At 44.1% G+C, this 23,314-nt stretch overlaps 2 protein-coding genes across 3 annotated transcripts in view; one reads left to right on the forward strand and one right to left on the reverse strand.

The window, feature by feature from the left end:
• Window positions 1–23,314, reverse strand: part of ARHGAP6 (Rho GTPase activating protein 6) — a gene marked incomplete at its 5' end in the record, with an annotated part of 507,844 nt that overhangs the window by 470,018 nt on the left and 14,512 nt on the right. The window lies entirely within an intron of this gene.
• LOC308510918 (polyadenylate-binding protein 4-like) lies at window positions 8,316–10,244 on the forward strand (the record flags this gene model as incomplete). Its single annotated transcript, XM_081080989.1, has 1 exon — window positions 8,316–10,244. The coding sequence occupies one exon, from the start codon at window positions 8,316–8,318 to the stop codon at window positions 10,242–10,244; it is 1,929 nt and encodes a 642-aa protein (XP_080937115.1).

Consider the following 23,314-nt stretch of genomic DNA (forward strand, 5'->3'; position numbering starts at 1 on the left):
TACTGAAGATTAATGGGAGAACAAAATGCAATTACTGATCTAACTCAGTACCTGGTCTGGTAAGTAATAGTGCCTCATTAAATGATGATTGTTATTGTTACTCTAGAAACCATTTCCCCTGCGGAGTTCAGAGGCTGTGGCTTTAGCAAGCTCCAAGCCTTTGGATAGCACGAACCATTCAGAACAAAGCTACTGCTCCCACAAATTTCAAATTCTAAAGGTTACTTTTCCAGTCAACTAACTCCCTGTCTTTTGTCCCTGTCTTTGGACCCAGAGGTAAACTTTCATTAACAATGTAGTATAAAAGTATATTGAGCCGAAACCGGTTTGGTTCAGTGGATAGAGCTCCGGCCTGTGGACTGAAGGGTCCCAGGTTCGATTCCGATCAAGGGCATGTACCTGGGTTGCGGGCACATCCCCAGTAGGGGGTGTGCAGGAGGCAGCTGATGGATGTTTCTCTCTCATCGATGTTTCTAACTCTCTATCCCTCTCCCTTCTTCTCTGTAAAAAATCAATAAAATATATTTTTTAAGAAAAGTATATTGAATGTCACTGTAAATTTGAGAGGAAAAACAATGAAAGATGAGCCATTGTCTTTGCAATAAATCACTTCGCTATCTGATTGTTTATGAAGCCACAACTGTGATAAGGACTGGCTCATGCAATATTTGAGATTACAGAGGAAAACAAAATGTACTGGGTGAATCTGATTGTCACCTGAAACGTTTGACACAGGGAAAATGTTTATGCTTTTGCTGTCAGGGCAAAGCTTCTGAAATAGGAATCCAAAATGATTTCATAGACAATGATTTGAAAGTGACAGAGAAAATTGTATCACTATAACATTGGAAAAGCAACTTTCCCCCGATATCATCTCTGATTCAGGAAAGCTATAAGGGAATCTATACAAAAGTGATCGCATTATTATCTGCTGTTGGAGGCGGAAAGGATTTCTTTGTGAAAGCTTTTCTAGTCTTTTCACAAAAGCATCCTTTTAAAATACTATATTTGGGGTATGTTTTGCATCTGTGCAGACAACAGCAAGACTATGTTCCTTTCTATGGTACTCTGCAGCAAGCTGACTATCAGAGCATAACGAAATTCTAGTCCTAGCTGGTCTGGCTCAGTGGATAGAGCATCAGCCTGCAGACTGAAGGGTCCTGGGTTCAATTCCGGTCAAGGGCATATGCTCAGGTTGTGGGCTTGATCCCCAGTGTGGGGGCTGCAGGAGGCAGGCGCTCAATGATTCACTCTCATCATTGATGTTTCTCTCTCTCTCTCTCTCTCTCTCTCCCTCTCCTTTCCTTTCTAAAATCAATAAAAATATTTTTTTTAAAGAAGAAACTCTACCCATACTCAATGCTAGGTACCACTGTGAACCGGAATAATGATAACCACTTCCTCCAGGGCTCCCCAGAAAATGCCCCCCAAAATCTGCTACATCAAAGCAAGCGGGCAATGTCAGATTAAGTCCTTTTCCCTAATATGGAGACTTTCCCCGAAAATAGATCTAAGGATAGTTTGAAAAAACTAGAATTGTGTTGTCCCTGTTTAAATAGTTCAGATGCCTGTATTCTCTGTTTTGCTATCAGCAGAAAATAATTATGTTCTAATCATTCCATAACTCTCAACCATGGCTAATTTTGGTCCGTTGTCTACAATGAGTATTTCATTATCTATATCTTGTGATCATCTCATATACTTCAGAGACTATAGTATGCCTGTGCAGAGGGGTGGGGTTGGGGGTGGGTGGGTAGGGGTGTGTGCATGCATGGGTGCACACAAGTAGAAGAGTGTGTCTTGCAGGTCCTATATCTTTATTTATCTACAAAATTACTTAATTTATCCCAAGAGAAAACGAGGAAAGGAGGGGATTTGCCACTTTCCTCCATCTCCACCTCTGTCTTCCGCCCTTACCTTTAGTGCAGCAGCATCAATGCAGCCCTTAGCCTCATAGTTCCTCAAATTCCTCAGGTTCAGAGGCCTTCCATTTAACATATGTCCGTAGCCTTTCTAAACCTCCCCTTTATGTCTCTTTTCTTTTTTGAGAGAGAGAGAGGAGGAAGGGAGAGAAAGAGAAACATCAATCAGCCACCCTCTGCATGCCCCCCACTGGCGACTGAGCCCACAACCCGGGCAGGTACCCTGACTGGGAATCGAACCAGCAACCCTTCAGTGCATTAACACTCAACCAACTGAGCCACAGCGGCCGGGCCATTGTCATTTTTAACTCATTCATTCATACAATAAATATGTATTATTTATGCCAAGAATTGCACTTGGAGGTGGGGTACAATAATAAGATCAATATGGCCCCTGGCCTAATTGAGCAATTATGAATATGGAATATACATATATTTTCCATATATACTATATATACATATATATGTGTGCATGTATGTGTGTGTGTGTGTGTATATATATATGTGTGTGTGTGTGTGTGTGTATATATATATATATATATATATATATATATATATATATACACACACACACATACTAGGGGCCCGGTGCACGAAATTCATGCACTGGGTGTGTCGGGGGGGGGGAGTGTCCCTCAGCCCAGCCTGCCCCCTCTCACATACTGGGAGCCCTCAGGCGTTGACCCCCATCACCCTCCAATCGCAGGATCGGCCCCTTGCCCAGGCCTGACGCCTCTGACAGAGGTGTCAGGCCTGGGCAGGGGACCCTCATTTCCCCCCATCACTGGTTCTGCCCCCAGCCCAGGCCTGATGCCTCTGGCCCAGACATCAGGCCTGGGCAGGGGACCCCCAGACCCCTCCGATTGCTGGCTCTGCCCCTTGCCCAGGCCTGACGCCTCCACCAGAGGTGTCAGGCTTGGACAGGGGACCCCCATCTCCCCCCGATCACTGGCTCTGACCCCCGCCCAAGTCTGAGGCCTCTGGCCCAGGAATCATGCCTGGACATGGGACCCCCATCTCCCTCTGATCGCTTGCTCCACCCCCCGCCCAAGCCTGACGCCTCTGACCCAGGCTTCAGGCCTGGGCAAGGGGACCATCATATCCCCCCAATCCCCGGCTCCGCCCCCCACCCAGGCCTCATGCCTCGGCCAGAGGAGTTGACCCTCATCATCCTCCGATCACCAATCACCAGATCAGCCCCTTGCCCAGGCCTGAGGCCTCCAGCAGAGGTGTCAGGCCTGAGCAGGGGACCCCCAGCTCCCTGTGGTTGCAGGCTCCGCCCCTGCCCAGGCCTAACGCCTCTGGCCTAGGCGTCCGGCCCAGGCAGCGGGGACCCACAGCTGCAGCGGCCCCGTGATCATGGGCTTCGCTTTAGGCCCAGGCAAGGGACCCCTAGCTCCTGGGACTGCCAGCTTCGACCGTGCCCAGCTCCCATCTCTGGCTCCACCCCTACTTCCTGTTATCACTGGCCAGGGAGGCAAAGGCGCCTGATTCCCTCCGATCATGGCTGGGGGGCAGGGCAAAGGCGGCCGCCTTTGCCCTGCCCCCCAGCTCTTAGCTCCCCCCTGGGTTTCTGATCACTGTCAGTGGCAGGGGGCTTCTTCCTGCTTTCCCTTTCGCCTCCCTGCATTGTGCCTACATATGCAAATTAGCCGCCATCTTGTTGGCAGTTAACTGCCAATCTTAGTCGGCAGTTAATTTGCATATAGCCCTGATTAGCCAATGAAAAGGGTAGCGCCGTACGCCAATTACCATTTTTCTCTTTTATTAGTGTAGATATATATAGTGTCCCAAAATTCACGCAAGAAGTAATTTTGATAGAAAACAGAGGTTTATAATTAAAAATTGTACATTTTTTATTGAGTCATAAAGTATACAGTCTAAGGTTATATATGGAATAGCACATCGGGTCAATGGCCTCCACGACTTTGCTGGCACACAGGCGAAGCCGTGGTCCTCATTGGTCTTCCTTGTCCCTGCTCCTGGGCCATCATTGGTACTTGGTGATGCTTATCAAATTGAAGGGATTGACATCAAAGGGCAACAGATATTGGAATCTGATTCAATGAACCAAGTAAAATTAGGCTTTTATTTGTTGTTGTTAATGCTCACGCAAAATTCAACTCTTGCGTGAATTTTGGGACACCCTATATGTCCTCAGTAGGACACTGAATTCTGAAAAAGAACTTTACTACACATCACTCCTAGCTCCCCGAGGCAGATGCCATTATGAAAGCACATCCTCCCACAAACTGGAGGGCAGAGCCACTCCCGTGCCCAGGAAGCTGCTCCCCGAGGCACCTGGTGGCCTGGGGGGGGGGGGGGGCTGGGCTGAGGTTCCCCTTCACACACCCTGAAGAGCCCCTGCCAAATCTGACCTCATGTCTTCACCACCAACACACAGCTAATAATAGCTTCTGCTCTTAACTTACACAACACAATTCTTAAAGGCGATCTTTGAGAACCAGCCAGCCGTCTGGAAGGAAAAGTTCCAGAGCCTCCCCAGTAACTACTACCGGAGTCCAACTCCCCGCAGCCACATGGCACTTCCAAGTTCCACCAGCAACGTCCTTTGGAAAGAAGCCAAAGCTCCCCCAACCAGTGTGGGTGTGTGTTCAGCCTGGAGGTCAACGCTGTTAATTACCCCCGCCAGCTTCTGTTCTCCCAGCATCAGCAAGAGATGAACATCTTTCGGGATCGGATGGAGAAAAATGTGTAACCAAATATTTTATATCGCTATGTATATTTATACCAGCGGTTCTCAACCTGTGGGTCGCAACTCCTTTCACAGGGGTCGCCTAAGACCATCGGAAAACACATATGTAATTACATATTGTTTTTGTGATTAATCACTATGCTTTAATTATGTTCAATTTGTAACAATGAAATTGGGGGTCACCACAACATGAGGAACTGTATTAAAGGGTCGCGGCATGAGGAAGGTTGAGAACCACTGATTTATACATTACTGTTAGTAGAATTTGGCATGTGTTTAGTAGCTCTGAGGGAAATATTTATGTAAAGTGTTACATTTAGTCGTTAATAAGCTAACATCTCTTGTATTTTTTAAATATTTTTATTGATTTCAGAGAGGGAGGGAGAGAGAGAGATAAAAAGCATCAATGATGAGAGAGAATCATTGATCAGCTGCCTCCTGTGCCCCCCCCCCCCGCCCCAACGGGATCAAGCCCACAACCTGAGCATGTGCCCTTGACGGGCATGGAACCCAGGACCCTTCAGTCCGCAGGCTGACGCTCAATCCATTGAGCCAAACCGGCTAGGGGACATCTCTTGTGTTTTTCATCCTTCAATTCAACAATCAAATTATAACATCTTCATTCCACTATTCAGACTATTTGTAAAAGCAGAACATTCATCCAAGAAGTTCAATTTAAGTGACTTCCAAAAGGGCTGATAGTGAATTGTAAAGACATCAAATTCCAGGTAGAAAAGGACTGTAGCCTTTATGAAGGCAAGGACCATATCTATTCTGTTCACAATTGTATGCCTAAGCCTAGTGTAGTTAGCTGGCACAAACTAGGTGCTCAATAAACATGTGATGTTTAATGGATGGATGGATGGATGGATGGAAAGGTGATGAATGCATAGATATGGCTCTGTATTTATTTGGATTGGTAGAGGAAAAGTTAGTAGAAACGAATCAATGAGCTAGGGAAAGATTCCTGTCCCACATTAATGATGCTATTCCTATGGTTGGCAGTAAGACAAAATACCCTGAGGAAGGCTTAGAAGTTGGATGAATGATGGTGTAGATCCTGGAGTGCAATGTTAGGCCAATAACATCATCTTTCGGGGCCCATTCCTCATCACTAAAACTTCATTTGGAGGGTTACTGAGAGGATGAAATGAAATAACGATGAAAGAACTCACTGGACCGCCAGGCAGTGGTGTTAAAATGCTGGAAAGAGATAAAATAAAGAGGGCATAGAGAGAGCTTCAGAAACTGTGGGCTCTTGGAAATCTGTGACCGCTTCCAACGTGCACAGATAAAAGACCTTGCTCTATGTCTGTGTCGCAGCATTATGTCTTGAAGCAAACTGCTTCTCAAGATGAACTGTGATCATCTCTCCCCTAAACAGATAAAATGAAGTTTCTTTTTACCATCTCACGGTTCTCCATGTTGCGTGTGTTCTAGCATTATTTTAAAACATCGCAAAATGTGGGCAGAGAGAGGCACAGAAGTCTAGAGCAGGGGTCAGCAAACATTTCCTGTAAAGGATGGAGTCGTAGCTCTTTTAGGCTTTGAGGGCCATACGGTCTGTTACAAACTATTCAACCCTTGTGTTGGAGCATGGAAGCAGCCAGAGACAATAGATAGAGAAATGGGTGTGCGTGTGCTCCAATAAAACTCATTTATGGACACTAAGATGTCAATTTCATGTAATTTTCACATGCCATCAGATAGTCTTTTCTTCCCCCCCGAGAGATTTTCCAATTTTTGGCACGCGACGCAGTGTGCAGACGATGTTTCGTGGAATTGTACACTTGAAACCTGTATGGGTTCGTGAACTAATGTCTCCCCAATAAATTCAATTTTAAAAAGGAAAAAAATATTCTTCTTTTGATTTTTAACAACCGTTTAAAAATATAAGACAGTTCTGAGTTAGCAGGCTGTAAAAAAGGCACGAAAGGCTAAAGTTGCCCCACGGGCCATAGTTCAGTGGCTCGTGGTGTAAAGCAAGCTGTTGTTTGAATATTCACTGCAGTCCTTTAATGAGTTGGGAGTACTTGATGTTCTTCTGATGATCCAATGGTAAAGGTATAAAAGGTTAATACTTAGCCCCTTCGCGTGGGTGGTTAGTGCTGAGCGTACAGAGTGTGGGTTCCAGGCTCGGAACACACATGTATTCTTTTTTCTTGAAATTTTTATTGAGGCAGTTATAGATTCACATGTAATTGTAAGAAATAATAGAGATGAGTCTACCCTTTTACCCAGTTTTCCCCAACAACTTGCAAAACTATAGAATAATATCACAACCCAGATACTGACATTGATGCAATTCACTGATCTTACTCAGATATCCCTGGTTTTACGTACACTCATTTCACTGTGTGTGTATTTTGTTTTATGCAATTAAATTATATGTGTAGGTTCATGCATTCACCACGATAGTCAAGATGCATGGTTAAAGAAACTGTGTTACACACACATACCATGGAGTAATACTCAGCAATCAAAAGAAACACATTAAAAAAAAAAGAAAAGAAAAGAAACACATTATTGATACATGCATTAATTTGTATGACTCTCCAGAGAATTATACTGAGTTTCAAAAAAGCAATCCAAGAAGGTTACATAGTGTCTAATTCCATTTATATAACATTTTTGAAATGACAACATTTTGCCCTACCTGGTTTAATTCAGTGGATACAGCCTCAGCCCGCGGACTGAAGGGTCCCGGGTTGGATTGTGGTCAAGGGCATATACCTAGAGTTGCAGGCTCCATTCCCAGTAGGGGGCGTGCAGGAGGCAGCCGATTGATGTTTCTAACTCTGTCCCTCTCATGGATGTTTCTAACTCTCTATCCCTTTCCCTTCCTCACTGTAAAATTAATAAAATATGTTAAAAATATATTAGAAATGACAACATTTCAATATATTACTAGTTCCAGTTTGGAGGGAGGATGTGAGAAGTACAGAAGGAACTGGGTAGGATTCTGTAAGGGCCACGGAGGGATTCTTCTGGTGTTGGGAGTGTGTCCTGAGAGAAGTAACTTGGCACATTTATGTTTTTAAATCTTTTTTTAAAAACACAAAATGGCCCTAACCGGTTTGGCTCAGTGGATAGAGCGTCGGCCTGCGGACCGGAAGTGTCTCAGGTTCGGTTCCGGTCAAGGGCATGTACCCTGGTTGCGGGCACATCCCCAGTAGGAGATGTGCAGGAGGCAGCTGATCGATGTTTCTCTCTCATCGATGTTTCTAACTCTCTATCCCTCTCCCTTCCTCTCTGTAAAAAATCAATAAAATACATTTTAAAAAAAATGTTTCACCAAAACAAATTGCCTCTCATCCATCAGAGACTTTTTTCTTCCTTTTTATAAAATAACCACCTAGTGGTTATTTTACAAAATAACCCAGTGGTTATTTTATAAAATAATATTATAAAATAATAACCCAGTGAAGCAGCCAGGGCCGAGACATATCTTAACCCCGCAGTAGCTGTAAGAAGGAACCACAGCCGCTTGGCGGCCATTGGCCCCACCCGACCGGAAGTCAGTCAGGTCCGACGTTCTATGGCCTTGACCGTTGCGTCGGTTGAGACTCTGGAACATTTTTGTCCCTCCGCGCTCGCCGTCGCTGCCCTTTCCGTCGCCGTCGCCCTTTCGTCGTCACTGGCCCTGCTCGCCGTCTCTAGCAACAAGGTCAAGGCCCATGGCGACCTGGCAGGCAGACGAGGAGAGCCCCGGCATGCCGGGCTTCCCCTCGGCCTCGCTGTACGTGGGGGACCTGCACCCCGAGGTGACTGAGGCGATGCTCTACGAGAAGTTCAGCGCGGCTGGGCCCATCCTGTCCATCCGCGTGTGCCGCGACGCCCTCAGCTCCCACTCGCTGGGCTACGGGTACGTGAACTTCCACCGGCCGGAGGATGCGGGCCACGCCCTGAACACCATGAACTTCGACACCGTCCACGGCAAGCCCGTGCGCATCATGTGGTGCCAGCGGGACCCCTCGCTTCGCAGAAGCGGCGTGGGCAACATCTTCATCAATCACCTGGACACGTCCATTGACAATAAAGAGCTGTACAACCTGTTTGCTGCTTTCGGGACCATCCTGTCCTGCAAAGTGATTTCGGATGAGAACGGGCCCAAGGGTCATGGATTTGTCCATTTCCAGACCCGGGAAGCGGCCGACAAGGCGATTCAAGAGATGAATGGCGCACTGATCAAGGAGCGCAAGTTGTTCGTGGGCCCGTTCAAGCGCCCGAACCAACGGGAGGAGGAGCGCAGAGCTAAGATGGAGCAGTTCACCAATGTGTACGTCAAGAATTTCCGGGACGACATGAACAACGAGTGCCTTTTAGAGATCTTTAGCCAGTTTGGGCCCCTCTCGAGTGTGAAAATCATGACCGATGACAATGGCAAATCCAAAGGTTTCGGATTCATCCGCTTTGAGCGCCATGCAGACGCCAAGAAAGCTATCGAGGAGCTGAATGGGAAGGAGTTCGGGGGGAGAAAGATTTACGTTTCTCCAGCTCAGAAAAAGAAGGAGAGGGAGGCAGAAGTGCAGCAGAAATTGGAAGAGATGAAGCGAAATCGCAACACCAAATACCACGGCATTAACCTCTTTGTGAAAAACCTGGCCGAAAGTACCGATGATGAGCGCCTACGTAAAATGTTTGCCCCGTTTGGCACCATCACCAGCGCAAAGGTTATAGTGAAAGGTGGCCGCAGGAAGGGGATTGGTTTCGTGTGCTTCTCCTCCCCGGAGGAAGCCGAAAAAGCAGTAGCCGAGATGCATGGGAAAGTGTTGTCCGCCAAGCCATTGTATGTGTCTTTCGCTCGGTACAAACAAGAGCGGCGAGCTTACTTCGCTAGCCACCTCGGGAAGAAGAAAGCTACCCCGGCCAAATCTCCACCCACACCGGACACCAGCCCCTCCCAGCCAGCATCTCCAGATGGCTTGATGGCAGCTGCCCCCCAGGCTGCGGATTCAGCTGCCCCACAGGCTGAGGATTCAGCTGCCCTACAGGCTGCGGATTATCCTAGCCAAGCTGCTCAACCAACACCGAGTCCTTGGGATGCTGATGAGGCTGCCCAACCTCCTCTATCCTACAATCTACCCTATGATATTGACCTGGCCATTTGGGGTCCCAGGGCACCAGTTTCTTCGCCTCTTCTGCAAGCCATCTGGGCACAGCCAGAGTGTGTGGCTAGCACATCAACACCCACAGCGAGTCCCCGCACCGCTGCCCGCTCTGCTCTGCGGTATAAATACAACCCAGGCGTCTGCAATCCTCAACTGCTGGGCGCCCAGCCACACGCAGCCGCGAAGCCACCCGTGGCCCGTGAGCAAAGTGGGAAGTGCCTGATTACTTCCACGCTGGCGTCGGCCTCTCCCGAAGACCAAAAGAAGATGCTGGGCGAGTGGCTGTTCCCTTTGATTCAAGCCTTACAGCCTACCCTTGCCAGTAAGATCACGGGCATGGTGTTAGAGATGGATAACTCGGAACTTCTGCTTCTGCTAGAGTCGCCAGAGTCGCTCTGTTCTAAAGTGGACGAAGCTGTCGCTGTCCTGGAAGCCTGCCAGGCCCAACAAGGCGAGAGGAAGCCACTGTTGGTGCCCCCGGGGTTCCAACTGTAAAACCGATCAGGAAACCCCCCCCCTCCCCCTGGAAGAAACTCCTGCTTCACTAAACAAGAACATCTGAACCTCAAAAAAACATCAATGTTATAGAAAACTTGCAAAATGGAAAATTTTCAACATTATTTTGAACATTCTGTACTGAGCCAAGGCCAGGTCTAGCAAGCAATGCTAGACCTAGATGACTTATTGACTTAAAAACAACAAAAGACACACACAAAAATAGTAAAATATCAAAAACAAGTTGATGTGTTATGGACTCTAAGAGAATGTTCAGCAACATCCAAAAAGTTAAAGTATTTCTTTAGATTTGTTCATTCTTTACTGTGGTTCCATTTTGAAATTCTTGTTTTAGTAAAAATTCCTTCAATAGTGAAAAATGTTTCATATTTAATATTTTACCTGGAAGTGAAGCACTATTCTTATGTATTAGTGAAGTTTGGGGATACTTACGACATGTAGATGTTTGCTGCTGGACACAGATTTGCAAATATCAGGTTAAGAAATAAAAATGAGTTTAAAAAAATTCTCTTCTGCTTTCTGCTTAATTGTTGAAGTGTGATTTAGAGTGATGACTATTGGAGAGGTGTATTTCATTTCCCAGTATAATAAATAATACATAAGGAAAGCCTTCAGTATTACTATTTCCGTGACTTATGACTTATTAAAACTTGCCTCTGCTTGATGGACCTGGACATTATTATGGTACTTGAAATAAGCCAATCAGAGAAAGACAACTACCATTGGATGTCACTTATGTGGGATCAAATGAACAAAATAAACTAACAAAACAGAAACAGACTCATAGATACAGAGAACAGACTGACAGCTGTCCAGAGGGGAGGGAGTTTGGGGGGGGGGGCGGGTGAAAAGGGTGAAGGGATTGGGCAAAACACATATATACCACATGATCTCACTATTATGTGGACTCTAATGAACAAAATAAACTGACAAACAAAATGGAACCAGAAGCATGGATACATGCACCAGACCGGCCAGTGCCCGCGGTGAGGGGGGTGGGAGTGCTGGGTAAAGACAGTGAAGGGATAAAGAACGTATATGCGGACCCCATGGGCACAGACAATAGTTGGGTAAAGGCCAAGGGAGGGGGAGGGGGCAAAGGGAGACACCTGCAATAATGTCAACACTAAATATCTTTAATTGAAAAGAAAACCTCATAGGCAGAGACAACAGCATGGCGATGACCAGAGGGAGAGGGGGTGGGGAGGTAGAAGAGAGTAAAAGGGAGATAAATGGTGATAGACGGAGACTTGACTTTGGGTGGTGAACACACAACACAATATACAGATGATGGATCATAGAATTATACACTTAAAACCTACATAATTTTATTAACAGATGTCACCCCAATAAATTCAATTAATTTTTTTTTTAAAAAAACCTGTTCTTGGAGGCAGAGAATTGAAATGCCCCAAACATAGCTTAACTGACAACTGGCAAAGCTCCAATTTGATTTGAACATTAACTTTCTAAATTCGGCACTTGGAATTATTTGTCTTCTTTATTTTCCTTCAGAAAAGTGCATTTTTTAAAAACTATATATTTTATTGATTTTTTACAGAGAGGAAGGGAGAGGGATAGAGAGTTAGAAACATCAATGAGAGAGAAACATCGATCAGCTGCCTCCTGCACACTCCCTACTGGGGATGTGCCTGCAACCAAGGTACGTGCCCTTGACCGGAATCAAACCTGGGACCCTTGAGTCCGCAGGCTGACGCTCTATCCACTGAGCCAAACCGATTAGGGCAGAAAAGTGCATTTTTAATTGACCTAAATCTAACTCCCACAGATCCTACCTAAATGATCACAGTGTGAAAATTTTAGATCTAATTTCTACTTCTATGTGGTACATTAAAATTCAGCAGGAAGTTTGAACACCGGACACCAGTGTGATGGTATTTGGAGGTGGAGCCTTTGGGAAGTAATGAGGATTCGATGAAGTCAGGAGCGTAGGGGGGGGGGCGGGGGGGGGCGGGGGGGGGCCAGAGCGCTCTGCCATGTGAAGACATAGCAAGAAAGCAGCATCTGCAAGACACCCAGTCTATGGTATTTTGCTGTAACAACCCAAGTGAAGACACCTCTATTGCTAGACGTAGTTTAAAACATGCTTTCTCTATCTGTGCCGCCCTCTGCAAGTGAGTCTTAGTCTATTTTTAGTAAAATGGGGATTACAGTGGCAGCTGACTTGGTGTTATTATGAGGATCAAAAATGTTGATATCGCCCGGCCGGTGTGGCTCAGTGGTTGAGCATTGACCTATGAACCAGGAGGTCACAGTTTGATTCCCCATCAGGGGACATGCCCGGGTTGTGAGCTTGATCCCCAGTGTGGGGTGTGTAGGAGGCGGCTGATCTATGATTCTCTCTCATCATTGATGTTTCTATCTCTCTTTCCCGTCTTCTCTGAAATCAATAAAAAAATATATTTGAAAAATAAGTTAGTATTTGTAAAGCATGCATGGAGCAGTTGATAAATATTGACTTAAAAACATACATTTATATATTTACCTGTAGATCTAGTAGTTTAAGCTATATACTTGGCTAATTATTTTTATTTAAATGTTCAGTAAGCTTTAACCAACTAATAGTCATGTAAAGATATAATGAGACATAAAAATTAAAATTAAAAATATTAAAATAACAAAGAGATACTATTTCTCAAGTTGGCTAAAAAAATTTTTAACTATTCAGTGAAATACTTGGCAAGTAAAATACTGGGAGGCATGTTAAATGGCCTAATCTTTCTAGAAAGTAATTTGGCAATATTCCTAAATCCTTAACATGATTCATAAACTTGGACTCATTGATTCCTCTTTTAACAATGACTCCTAGTGGAATAATAAAATGTGTAGTGAAAGATAGATATATGATTATTTATAGTAGACAGTAATAAGAAATCTAAATATCCAACCATATAAGAATAATTAAAGTATGGTATATCCTTACTATGTTTTTCTTGGCAGCCATAAAAAAAAATCACATTTTTAATCATTTTTTAAAAATATTCTGTATTGATCTCAGAGAGGAAGGGATCAGGAGAGAGGGTTAGAAACATACTGATGAGAGAGAATCACGGACCGGCTGCCTCCTGCACGCCCCCTAAAGGGGTCAAGCCCACAACCTGGGCATGTGCCCTGACCGGGAATCGAACCTTGACTTCCTGGTTCATCGGTCAATGCTCAACCACGCCAGCCAGGCCATTTTTAGTAATTTTTAAAGACAGGAAATGTTTATAGGAGAATGTTCTGTGAAAATGCTATAAAACTCTAAATGAGACGTTCTCTAATTGCATTAGTGATCTGTTGCTGTATAACAAATTACCTCAAAACGAAGCAGCTTAAACAACACACACACAGATTGCGTGGGTCGGGGATCCAGCACAGCTTATCTGGGTCCTCCGGCTCGGGGCCTCACAAGGCTGAGGTCAAGGTGTCCTCTGCGGCCGGAGCCTTATCTTGACCCTCAACTGGGGAAGGATATGCTTGCAAGCTCCGTCCTGCAGTTGTCGGCAGGACTCAGCTCATTGAAAAGACTGAGGGCTGGCCGAAACCGGTTTGGCTCAGTGGATAGAGCGTCGGCCTGCGGACTGAAAAGTCCCGGGTTCGATTCCGGTCAAGGGCATGTACCTGGGTTACGGGCACTTCCCCAGTGGGGGATGTGATGTGCAGGAGGCAGCTGATCGATGTTTCTCTCTCATCGATGTTTCTAACTCTCTATCTCTCTCTCTTCCTCTCTGTAAAGAATCAATAAAATATATTTAAAAAAAAAAAAAAGACTGAGGGCTTGATTTTCATGCTGGCTGTTGGCTAGAGGCTGCCATCATGCCTTGCTGTGTGAGCCTCTCTAACATGCCCACTTGCTTCGACAGAGGGTCTCCTGGCAAGTCAACATTCACAGCCTTTTGCGCCCTAATAATGGAAGTGACAGCCCTCAAAGTTGCCGTATTCTATTGATTATACTCACAGGGAGGGAGTTACAGAAGGTTGTGGATTCCAGAGGCAGGGATCATTCGGGGGCAATAGTAGAGATTGCCAACCACATATATACACATGGATACATTAATATAGTATATAAATACAATAGAAAACTGCAGAAAAATATGCCAAAATAATCTAAGTAAATATCTCTAAAATAAAGCATGATGGGTGGTTTTTAGTTTTGTCTTCACCTTTTCTATATTCTATGAGGGGTTTTTATAGTGAGCATATATTAATTTTATAACTAGAAAAGTATCTGTTTTACCTTTTTAATAAATAGTGAAAATTCATTATATTTTACTCAGAATGCTACAATGAAGATATTTTCAAATGACCCTTTCAGTGATAAAATACTCCTTTAAAGACTGGTTGTAAATAATAGATACAGAGGCAGAGCAGCCTCAAACAGATTGTCGGGTGGGGGGCAGGAGGGAGGGGGGTAAGAGATCAACCGAAGGACTTGTGTGCATGCATATAAGCATAACCAATGGACATAAGACACTGGGGGGTAGGGGAGGCCAGGCGATTGTCAAGGGCGGGGGGAAAAAAGGGACACATATGTAATACCCTTTGTAATATTGTAAGCAATAAAATAAATAAATAAATAAATAAATAAATAAATAAATAAATAAATAAAAATATTTTTAAAAAAGACTGGTTGTAGTTAAAATATCTACATCTGGGTAAACACTTTCAAACATCTGGTAATTAAATGGGTACTCAGGACACGATTCGCTGTCTCTGGCTTAATTTTAACCCTTTCAACTGTTTAAGTTTATAAACACCCAGGAGAAAGGTGTTTAAATAACTAGTTGCATTTGTTTTTTAGTGACAGCACCCATACTTTCAGTCACAGCCATAGAGAGGAATGTTACTATGCAGGTAAGTCAACTGTTCCACAAGAATTTTCTCTTTTCACTTTGGGCATTGCAATGGCCTCGGGGCTTCACGGAAACCAGGCCTTGTGCTCAAGAAAGTTACATTCTAATCGGTAAGAGAGAACAAATACACATCAAATAGCAGCACAGCATTCTTTCTCTGAGGTACATAAAACATCCCTGGTTCTGACATGCTTGCACCACAGATGCCTTAATAATTCAGATAAAGGAAGGCTGGCCCTAGCCGATGTGGCTCAGTGGATAGAACATTGGCCTGAGGACTGAAGGGTCCTGGGTTTTTTCCACTCAAGGGCATGTACCTAGGTTGCAGGCTCCTCCCTGGCCCGGGCCCTGGTGGGGGCTCCAGCAGGAGGCAACCAATCAATGTGTTTCTCTCACATTGATGTTTCTCTCTGTCTCTCCCTCTCTCTTCCACTCTCCCTAAAAATCAATGGAAAATATCCTCGGGTGAGGATTAAAAAAAAAAAAAGAGGAAGGCTGAAATACTCCAAAGACCATTCTTAGGGGAGCCGTGATCTAGTCCTTCTACAGTGGGTAGCCCTTAAATACTCGTGGAAGGATGGAAAGGCATTTCAGGCGACATTTGACCAGTACAATCTCAGGTTATGCCTGTTCCCTTCATGTAATTATTAATAGCGCCACTTTTCACATTCTAAAGCGTCTCTGTTTTGACAATAAATTATGTGAACACCCTCAGGAAAAGTAGAGGGCATTCACATTCACTAAGTTGAGTCGATCTGCTTCATAGATAATAATCCCTACCAGCATCAGCAAGAAAATGTTTTGCCCATTTGGGTTCATTATTCATTTATTCAATGGGAATTTAACTTACAGTGGTCATTTGTTTTCGCTTTTTTACTCTCACTGCAGAATAATAGTCAATTAGAGATATGGACTGTGAAGGAAAGTATTTTTTTTTTTTTGCATTTTTTTTTCTATTTTAAAAATATATATTCTTATTGATTTCAGAGAGGAAGGGAGACAGAGAGATAGAAACATCAATAATGAGAGGGAATCATGGATCGGCTGGCTCCTGCACACCCCACACCGAGGATGGAGTCCACAACCCAGGTATGTGTCCTGACTGGGAATCGAACCCTGACCTCCTGGTTCATAGGTCAAGGCTCAATCACTGAGCCACGGTCAGGTTGATAGTAGGTAGAGTTTTAACTCGAGTTGTCTCTGTGTGAAAGCTCAAAAGGTCACCTCACTTAACTTAAGAACATTTCTGCTTCCCAAGTTCTTCCAAAATCTAATTCTTTTTTTTTTCTGCAATTGTTTTTGCCCTTTCCTCTCAAGAGTTAGCTGCAATAAATGCAAATTTTGATAATGTTTTTAGTGGCATTTTAAAATCTTTCTAATTACCAGTGGCTTAAATTACCATGATTCTTTTGGGACTAGCTGAAATTTGTTTTGAGTAGTTCTCTCAAAGTTTAGATAATAAGTAGTATCAAATTTATCCATACAGAGAAAGAAAAATGGAAAAGAAAGTTTAATAATACAACTTGGTTGTTTTCCTGTCAAAACAATATGGCAGCGCTAAAAGGCTGACCATTTTCAATGAAATCAGGAGAAATCCTATATTCAGTTCCCATGAGGAAGCAGACCTGAGGGTTTGGCAGGTAGAGGAGACAGCTAACGGAACAGTCTGCCATACAGTGATGGGACACCTTTGAAAACAAAAAAACACACTGCTATCACCAGAAGAAGCACAAGTGGGGAGAAGAGGCTTCTCTTAGGCATTTGGTATCTTGTATGATCTACTCCGCTGCAAAATAAATACTGAACAATGTTTACAATTGGACTAAAGAAAATGGTAGTCAAAAAAGAGCGAGTGTAACAGTGAAAAGTGCAGAGAGAAGTAATGCTAATTCAGTGGTCAGGGTAATCTGCCAGAATTAAATCGTTAAAATTGGTTACAAGTTGGCATACATCAAAAACTGAAGCTTGAAAAAATATTCAGGGCCTAACTGGTTGGCTCAGTGGATAGAGCGTCGGCCTGCAGACAAAAGGGTCCCAGGTTTGATTCCGGTCAAGGGCACGTACCTCGGTTGCAGTCTCCTCCCCAGCCGGGGCCCTGGTCAGGGCTCGTGCAGGAGGCAACCAATTGATGTGTTTCTCTCACACCGATGTTTCTCTCTGTCTCTCCCTAAAAATCAATGGAAAAATATCCTTGGGTGAGGATTAACAACAACAAGAATAAAAAATATTCAGGCTCTGTATGCAAATAAGCAAATTTCAGGCAATTAGATGAGTTGTCTACATGACCAAACAGCTAATTTGACTGAACCGTTTAGATAGTGTTGCAATTATTGTCATCTAAATTTCATTCCATTCCCTCCATTAAAATCCCCACTTGTTTTCAGTTGCAATAGTAATTCTCCCTGGTATCTGTCTAGAGAACAAGGGGTCAGCTGGCAGGACAGATCTGCACTGCTCTGCTCTCATAGAAAACAGGGCCAACTTACTACTGCTTCTACATTAAATTCAAGTTCTAATCCCCTCCCCAAAAGAAGAAAATATTAATTTCCAGCAGATGAACAAAGTCACATGTAGCTCCAGACTAACTAGTAATACAAAGACTTATAAATTTAAAGTTTATAAATTTACTAGTGGCCCGGTGCACGAATTCATCCACATTGAAAGGAAATTAATTAGAAGAGATATTTTAATATTGCTATTCGCCCTTTCTCTATAGTAGAAGTGTCAGAGATGAAAGAAAATTAGTAAAATGCATATGAAAATAATATATAAATTGATTAATAAATAAATAATGACAACATGATATAACAACAACAAAGACAGATATAAAAACAACAAAGACATGATATAAAAACAACAGTGATGCAAACAATGACTGATAAAGTGATTAAACTTATTCTAATATCTCTCTGTATACCACATTAAGAGTGAAAACACTTTCAGAGTGCTTGGCTAATTTCCCTTGTGATGAAGTATTTACAACTTTAACTTGAACGTCACACGCTCTTTGAACTCAAAAGAAAGCAACATATAACTGACTACGTCTGAAAACGGGTTCAGATAGGAATATTCCTACTCTGTCTAGAGTTTGTCCTTGTGATTTATTAATAGTCATCACAAATGCTGGCATCACGGGAAACCGTCTTCGAATTAATTTAAATGAGAGGCCAGTGTCAGACAGAGACAAATCAATTCTTGGATTCAGAACAACCTCTCCCTCTGCAGACCCTGTTAGTTAATACTTCAGCTTCGATAATGTTAGGTCGCAATCATTTGATAATAAATCTAGTACCATTACAAAGACCCCATTCACTAGTAAGATTTCTCAGTAGCATGATGATTGCACCTACTTTCAATTCTAATTTATGAGTAGAGGTTTTGGGAAGCATGAATTGGTGGTCTCATCTGAAAGGATTTCTGGATGTCAAAATTTGGGAAAAGTAACTGAGTCTAAGAAATGGCAAAGGGTCGCCCTAGCCGGTTTTGCTCAGTGGAGAGAGCATCGGCCTGTGGACCAAAGGGTCCCAGGTTCGACTCTGGTCAAAGGCAAATACCTTGGTTGCAGGCTCCTCCCCGGTCTGGGCCCTGGTCGGGGTTTGTGCAGGAGGCAACCAATCGATGTGTTTCTCTCACATCGATGTTTCTCTCTATCTTTCCCTCTCTCTTATACTCTCCCTAAAAATCAATGGAAAAATATTGAGCGAGGATTAACAACAACAACAACAAAGAAATGGCAAAGAGTAAAAGAATGACAAGACAATAGGACTAGAAGGAAGCAGAAGCATAAGGCCAAACAAAAAAGGGACATTGGGACACATTATAAAAGAGTATAAATTATTTTTTAAATATTCCTTCTGGATTAGACAACTGTATGATGCTGTGGCTTAGCAATAAATTTTCACAGACTTTTATTTTTTCATATAATTTAGAGTGTGTGTGTGTGTGTGTGTGAGTGTGTGTGTGTGTGTGAGAGAGAGAGAGAGAGAGAGAGAGAGAGAGAGAGAGAGAGAGAGAGAGAGAGGAGATATTGACAGAGATTATCATCAACCTGCTTCACCACCAACTCCCAATCCCTATGGCCATGGCCTTAAACATTGATTTTAAAAAGAAGGTGAGAACCATACTTAACCTTTTAAAGCCTCCTTTTAAGTTTTAGCCAGTTTTTATTAACATTCTGAGTGATTTCTGGTAAGTAAGAAAGTCATCCTAAAGCTATGATTTTATGCCAGAAAAAGTACGTGTTTAGACGACTGCTGTTACCAGACGAACGAATCCTATCTCCACTATCTTATCAACGTGTTCCTTTACAGTGATACTTTTTTTATAGTTATCAGTTGTTTTCTTTCTTTATTGATTAAGATATTACATATGTGTCCTTATCCCCCCATTGCCCCCCAACCCCCTGCTCATACCCTCACCCCCCTGGTGTCCGTGTCCATTGGTTAGGCCTATAGGCCTGCATACAAGTCCTTTGGTTGATCTCTCCCCCTTCCCCCCATCCTCCCCTGCCTTCCCTCTGAGGTTTGACCATCTGATCGATGCTTCTCTGTCCCTGGATCTGCTTTTGTTCATCAGTTTATGTTGTTACAGTGATCTTTTTAAATAAGCTTTTGATTCCATAGTTTTACAATCTAATAACATGTAAAGGAGGCTTAAGAGCGATGCCTGGGGAAGCAAGCATGAATATTCCACTCTCTAACCCATGCTCCCCCATCGGACTGAAGCTGTTGATGCCGCATCCATTACTCAAGAAATATAAACTCGGCGTCACTATCTCCTCGGCTTGTGTCTGCATTTGGCTTCCCGTCTGAACATAACAAAAACCTGCAAATACAAATCTTGTCATTGAATTGAAGAAGGAAAATTCGCCTACACCAGAAGTGGGCGTTCATCCTAACCCTTTTTGTTTGCTTCCGAAAGTAACGGGTTGCTTTTTATTTTTGTTTTTTGAATATGTTCTTATTGACATTTTACAGAGAGAGGAAGGGAGAGGGATAGAGCGATCGAAACACTGATGAGAGAGAAATATCATCGACCGGCTGCCTCCTGCACGTCCCCCCCCCCCCCAGGAGATGGAGCCCACAACCCAGGCATGTGCCCCGACTGGGAGTCGAACCGAGATCCTGTTGGTTGCTGAACGACACGAGCTGGGCAGTCCCGGTGTTTTTAAAACTGGATACAGCCGAAGCCGGTTTGGCTCGGTGGATAGAGCGTCGGCCTGCGGACTGAAGGGTCCCAGGTTCAATTCCGGTCAAGGGCATGTACCTGGGCTGCGGGCACATCCCCGGTGGGAGATGTGCAGGAGGCAGCTGATCGATGTTTCTCTCTCATCGATGTTTCTAACTCTCTCTCTCTCCCTTCCTCTCTGTAAAAAATCAATAAAATATATTAAACAAAAAAATAAAACTAGATACAGAAATGCAAAGCCAGTGAAGAACAGTGCCGCCCTCGCCCTCAATGATCAGCTATTGCAAAGTACGCAACGAGGGGAGACAAGGATAGAGCAAGAAAATAGGAGGTTCAATGAGATGCTCACAAACGGCTTCCGGTTTTGCTGCTTTACCTACGGCTGGGCCCCCAGCATAGTCTCCTGTGTACCGTGCGGGCCGCTTCCTCCCAGAGCTGCTGGGCCTAGTCTACCCCAACCGGAAATGCCGGGGAGCCTCCTCTTCGCATACTGACGGCCTGTCTCCCTCCAGGGGTGCTCCGGGGCCCCCTTCTCTGGAGTCTTCTTGGATCATTCCCAAGCACGCCAACTTCTTCCTTCTCTTAACTCAGATGGAATTATTAGGCATCCCAATACAGTTCTATCCCAGTGTAATACGTGTTTTTATATTTTCATTGATTCCAGAGAGGAAGGGAGAGGGAGAGAGAGATAGAAACATCCACGATGAGAGAGAATCATGGGTCAGCTGCCTCCCGCATGCCCCCCCACTGGGGATCGAGCCTGCACCCCAGGCATGTGCCCTGACCGGAATCGAGCCCGGAACCTTTCAGTGCCCAGGCCAATGCTCTAGCCACTGAGCCACACTGGCTAGGGGCCAATTTCAAACTTCTATGTTATTCTCAGTTTTCCCTGTGCACTATCCAACCAGAACAGTAATCTATATGAAGGTTGGGCAGTTTCACATCACAAGATTTTGGAGAGCGCCAGGGGCATGGATGTTTGACAAATAGTTGCTGTGAGATGGGCTGATGGATCCATTTTTTTCCTGGCTGGTAAGTGAGAGAAAGTATGGGGAGACGACTTGTCCTAGGGCAGGGGTGGGCAACCTTTTTGTGAGTGCGTGCCAAAACCAGCAAAATCTCTGACTCAAATTCTTCTGCGTGCCAAACCTAATTTTTTGAGAACATGTTACGCCTACTTGATATCTCTTAAGGTGTACGTATGTGAAGAATCTTGAAGAAATAATAAAATTCATTCGAGCAACAAAAACACAGTATGTGATGATGAAAAGTACATTTATTTTTTAATGTATACATGTTATGTAAAATTATTTATTTATCTAAGATGCACCTACACTGAATTTATCTGAAAAATAAAAAAGTCGATATTAAGAAAAAAATTGTAAATGGAAGATTATAAGAGAGGGTTTTGCATGACAGCAAAGTTACTGGCGTGCCATGTTTGGCACACGTGCCGGGGGTTGCCCACCCCTGTCCTAGGGACAAGCAGCCACCTAATTATCTGATTTCGCAAAGGACACCGCATAAGAATCACACAGTGCCTCACTTAGACATTCACCACACCTTTCAAATCGGCAGTCCCCCTCAATTAACAGTGACAGAGCCCTAGCCGATGTGGCTCAGTGGCTAGAGTATTGGCCGGCAGACTAAAGGGTCCCGGGTTCGATTCCGGTCAAGGGCAGATACCTCGGTTGCAGGTGCCGTGGCCCTGGTGGCAGTGTGTGCAGGAGGCAACCAATCGATGTGTCTCTCTCACATTGATGTTTCTCTCTCTCTCCCCCTCCCTTCTATGCTCTCTAAAAGGCAATGGAAAAATATCCTCAGGTGAGGATTAACGACAAAAAAACCCCCACCAAAAACAGTGACAGAGATCAAAACTATACACAAAGGGAGAGGGGGAGAGTGAAACCTACTCCCTCACATGGAAAAAGGGGGCATTTGTGGTTCCAAGAAGATTGCCCCGATCTTTTGTTCTGCAGCAGCAGCAGCACACAGCCTGGGACTCGGCATACTGACCAGCCAGGCCGTAGCTCAAAGGAGGAAGAGAACCTTTTCGCTGTGATATGCTAAATAGTCGCTTTCCCCTTTAAGAAGGTCATACCACCCAGTGACGTCTTGCTAGAGTAACAGATGATGCAAGCACTTCGCTCACACAGACACTGGAAAACTTCAGAGAAGAAGAAAAATGGAACAAGCATGCAGCCAAACACAGCATACATTCCGCATGCCTGAATAGACTTCAGAGTTTTCCAAAAGCAATCTTCTCGTGCTCAAGTGCTCTGAGGCTGAAGAATTTGAACAGCCTGCAGGGAGGAAAGCCTAGAAACTGCTTAAGCGAATTCTAAGCATGCCCCTGTGGTCCCTGTGGGCTGCAGGTACTCATCCATCACAGCCTTCTGGCAACAGCTTGACAGCAGCACTTGCTCTCTCATCTTTTTTATCTCATTATGCGTTCTCCCTATAAAAAATACCATTTAAAAAAATCACAAGCATTCAGACTTTTTGTACATTGCTTGACAGACCAATGGATAGTGTGTGACTTTACCCTTTCTTTTTACCCATTCTCAGTCCATTTCATCTTTTCATTTTTATTTTTTTAATATATTTGTATTGATTTCAGAGAGGAAGGGAGAGGGAGAGAGAGATAGAAACATCAATGATGAGAGAGAATCATCGATCGGCTGACTCCTGCATGCTGGGGATCAAGCCCGCGAGCAAGGCCTGTGCCCTTGACCGAAATCGAACTCAGGACTCTTCAGTCCACAGGCCAATGCTCTATCCACTGAGCAAACCAGCTATGGCTCATTTCATCTTTTCCAATTCACCACGTACTCATGGTGATACCCAGCAATATGCCATATATTCAACATTAAATGTAAGATTTCTTTTCTTGTATGCAGTACACTTTGGAAACAAGCAGGAGAATTTACACAATCAGTTCAAAATACCTCACGATGCCAAGCACCTATGCCAGCTTTGGTGCTGTCACTGAAAAGATCTGTAGAG

This window comes from Myotis nattereri (genome assembly GCF_964212035.1).
Source record: "Myotis nattereri genome assembly, chromosome: X".
NCBI lineage: Eukaryota > Metazoa > Chordata > Mammalia > Chiroptera > Vespertilionidae > Myotis > Myotis nattereri.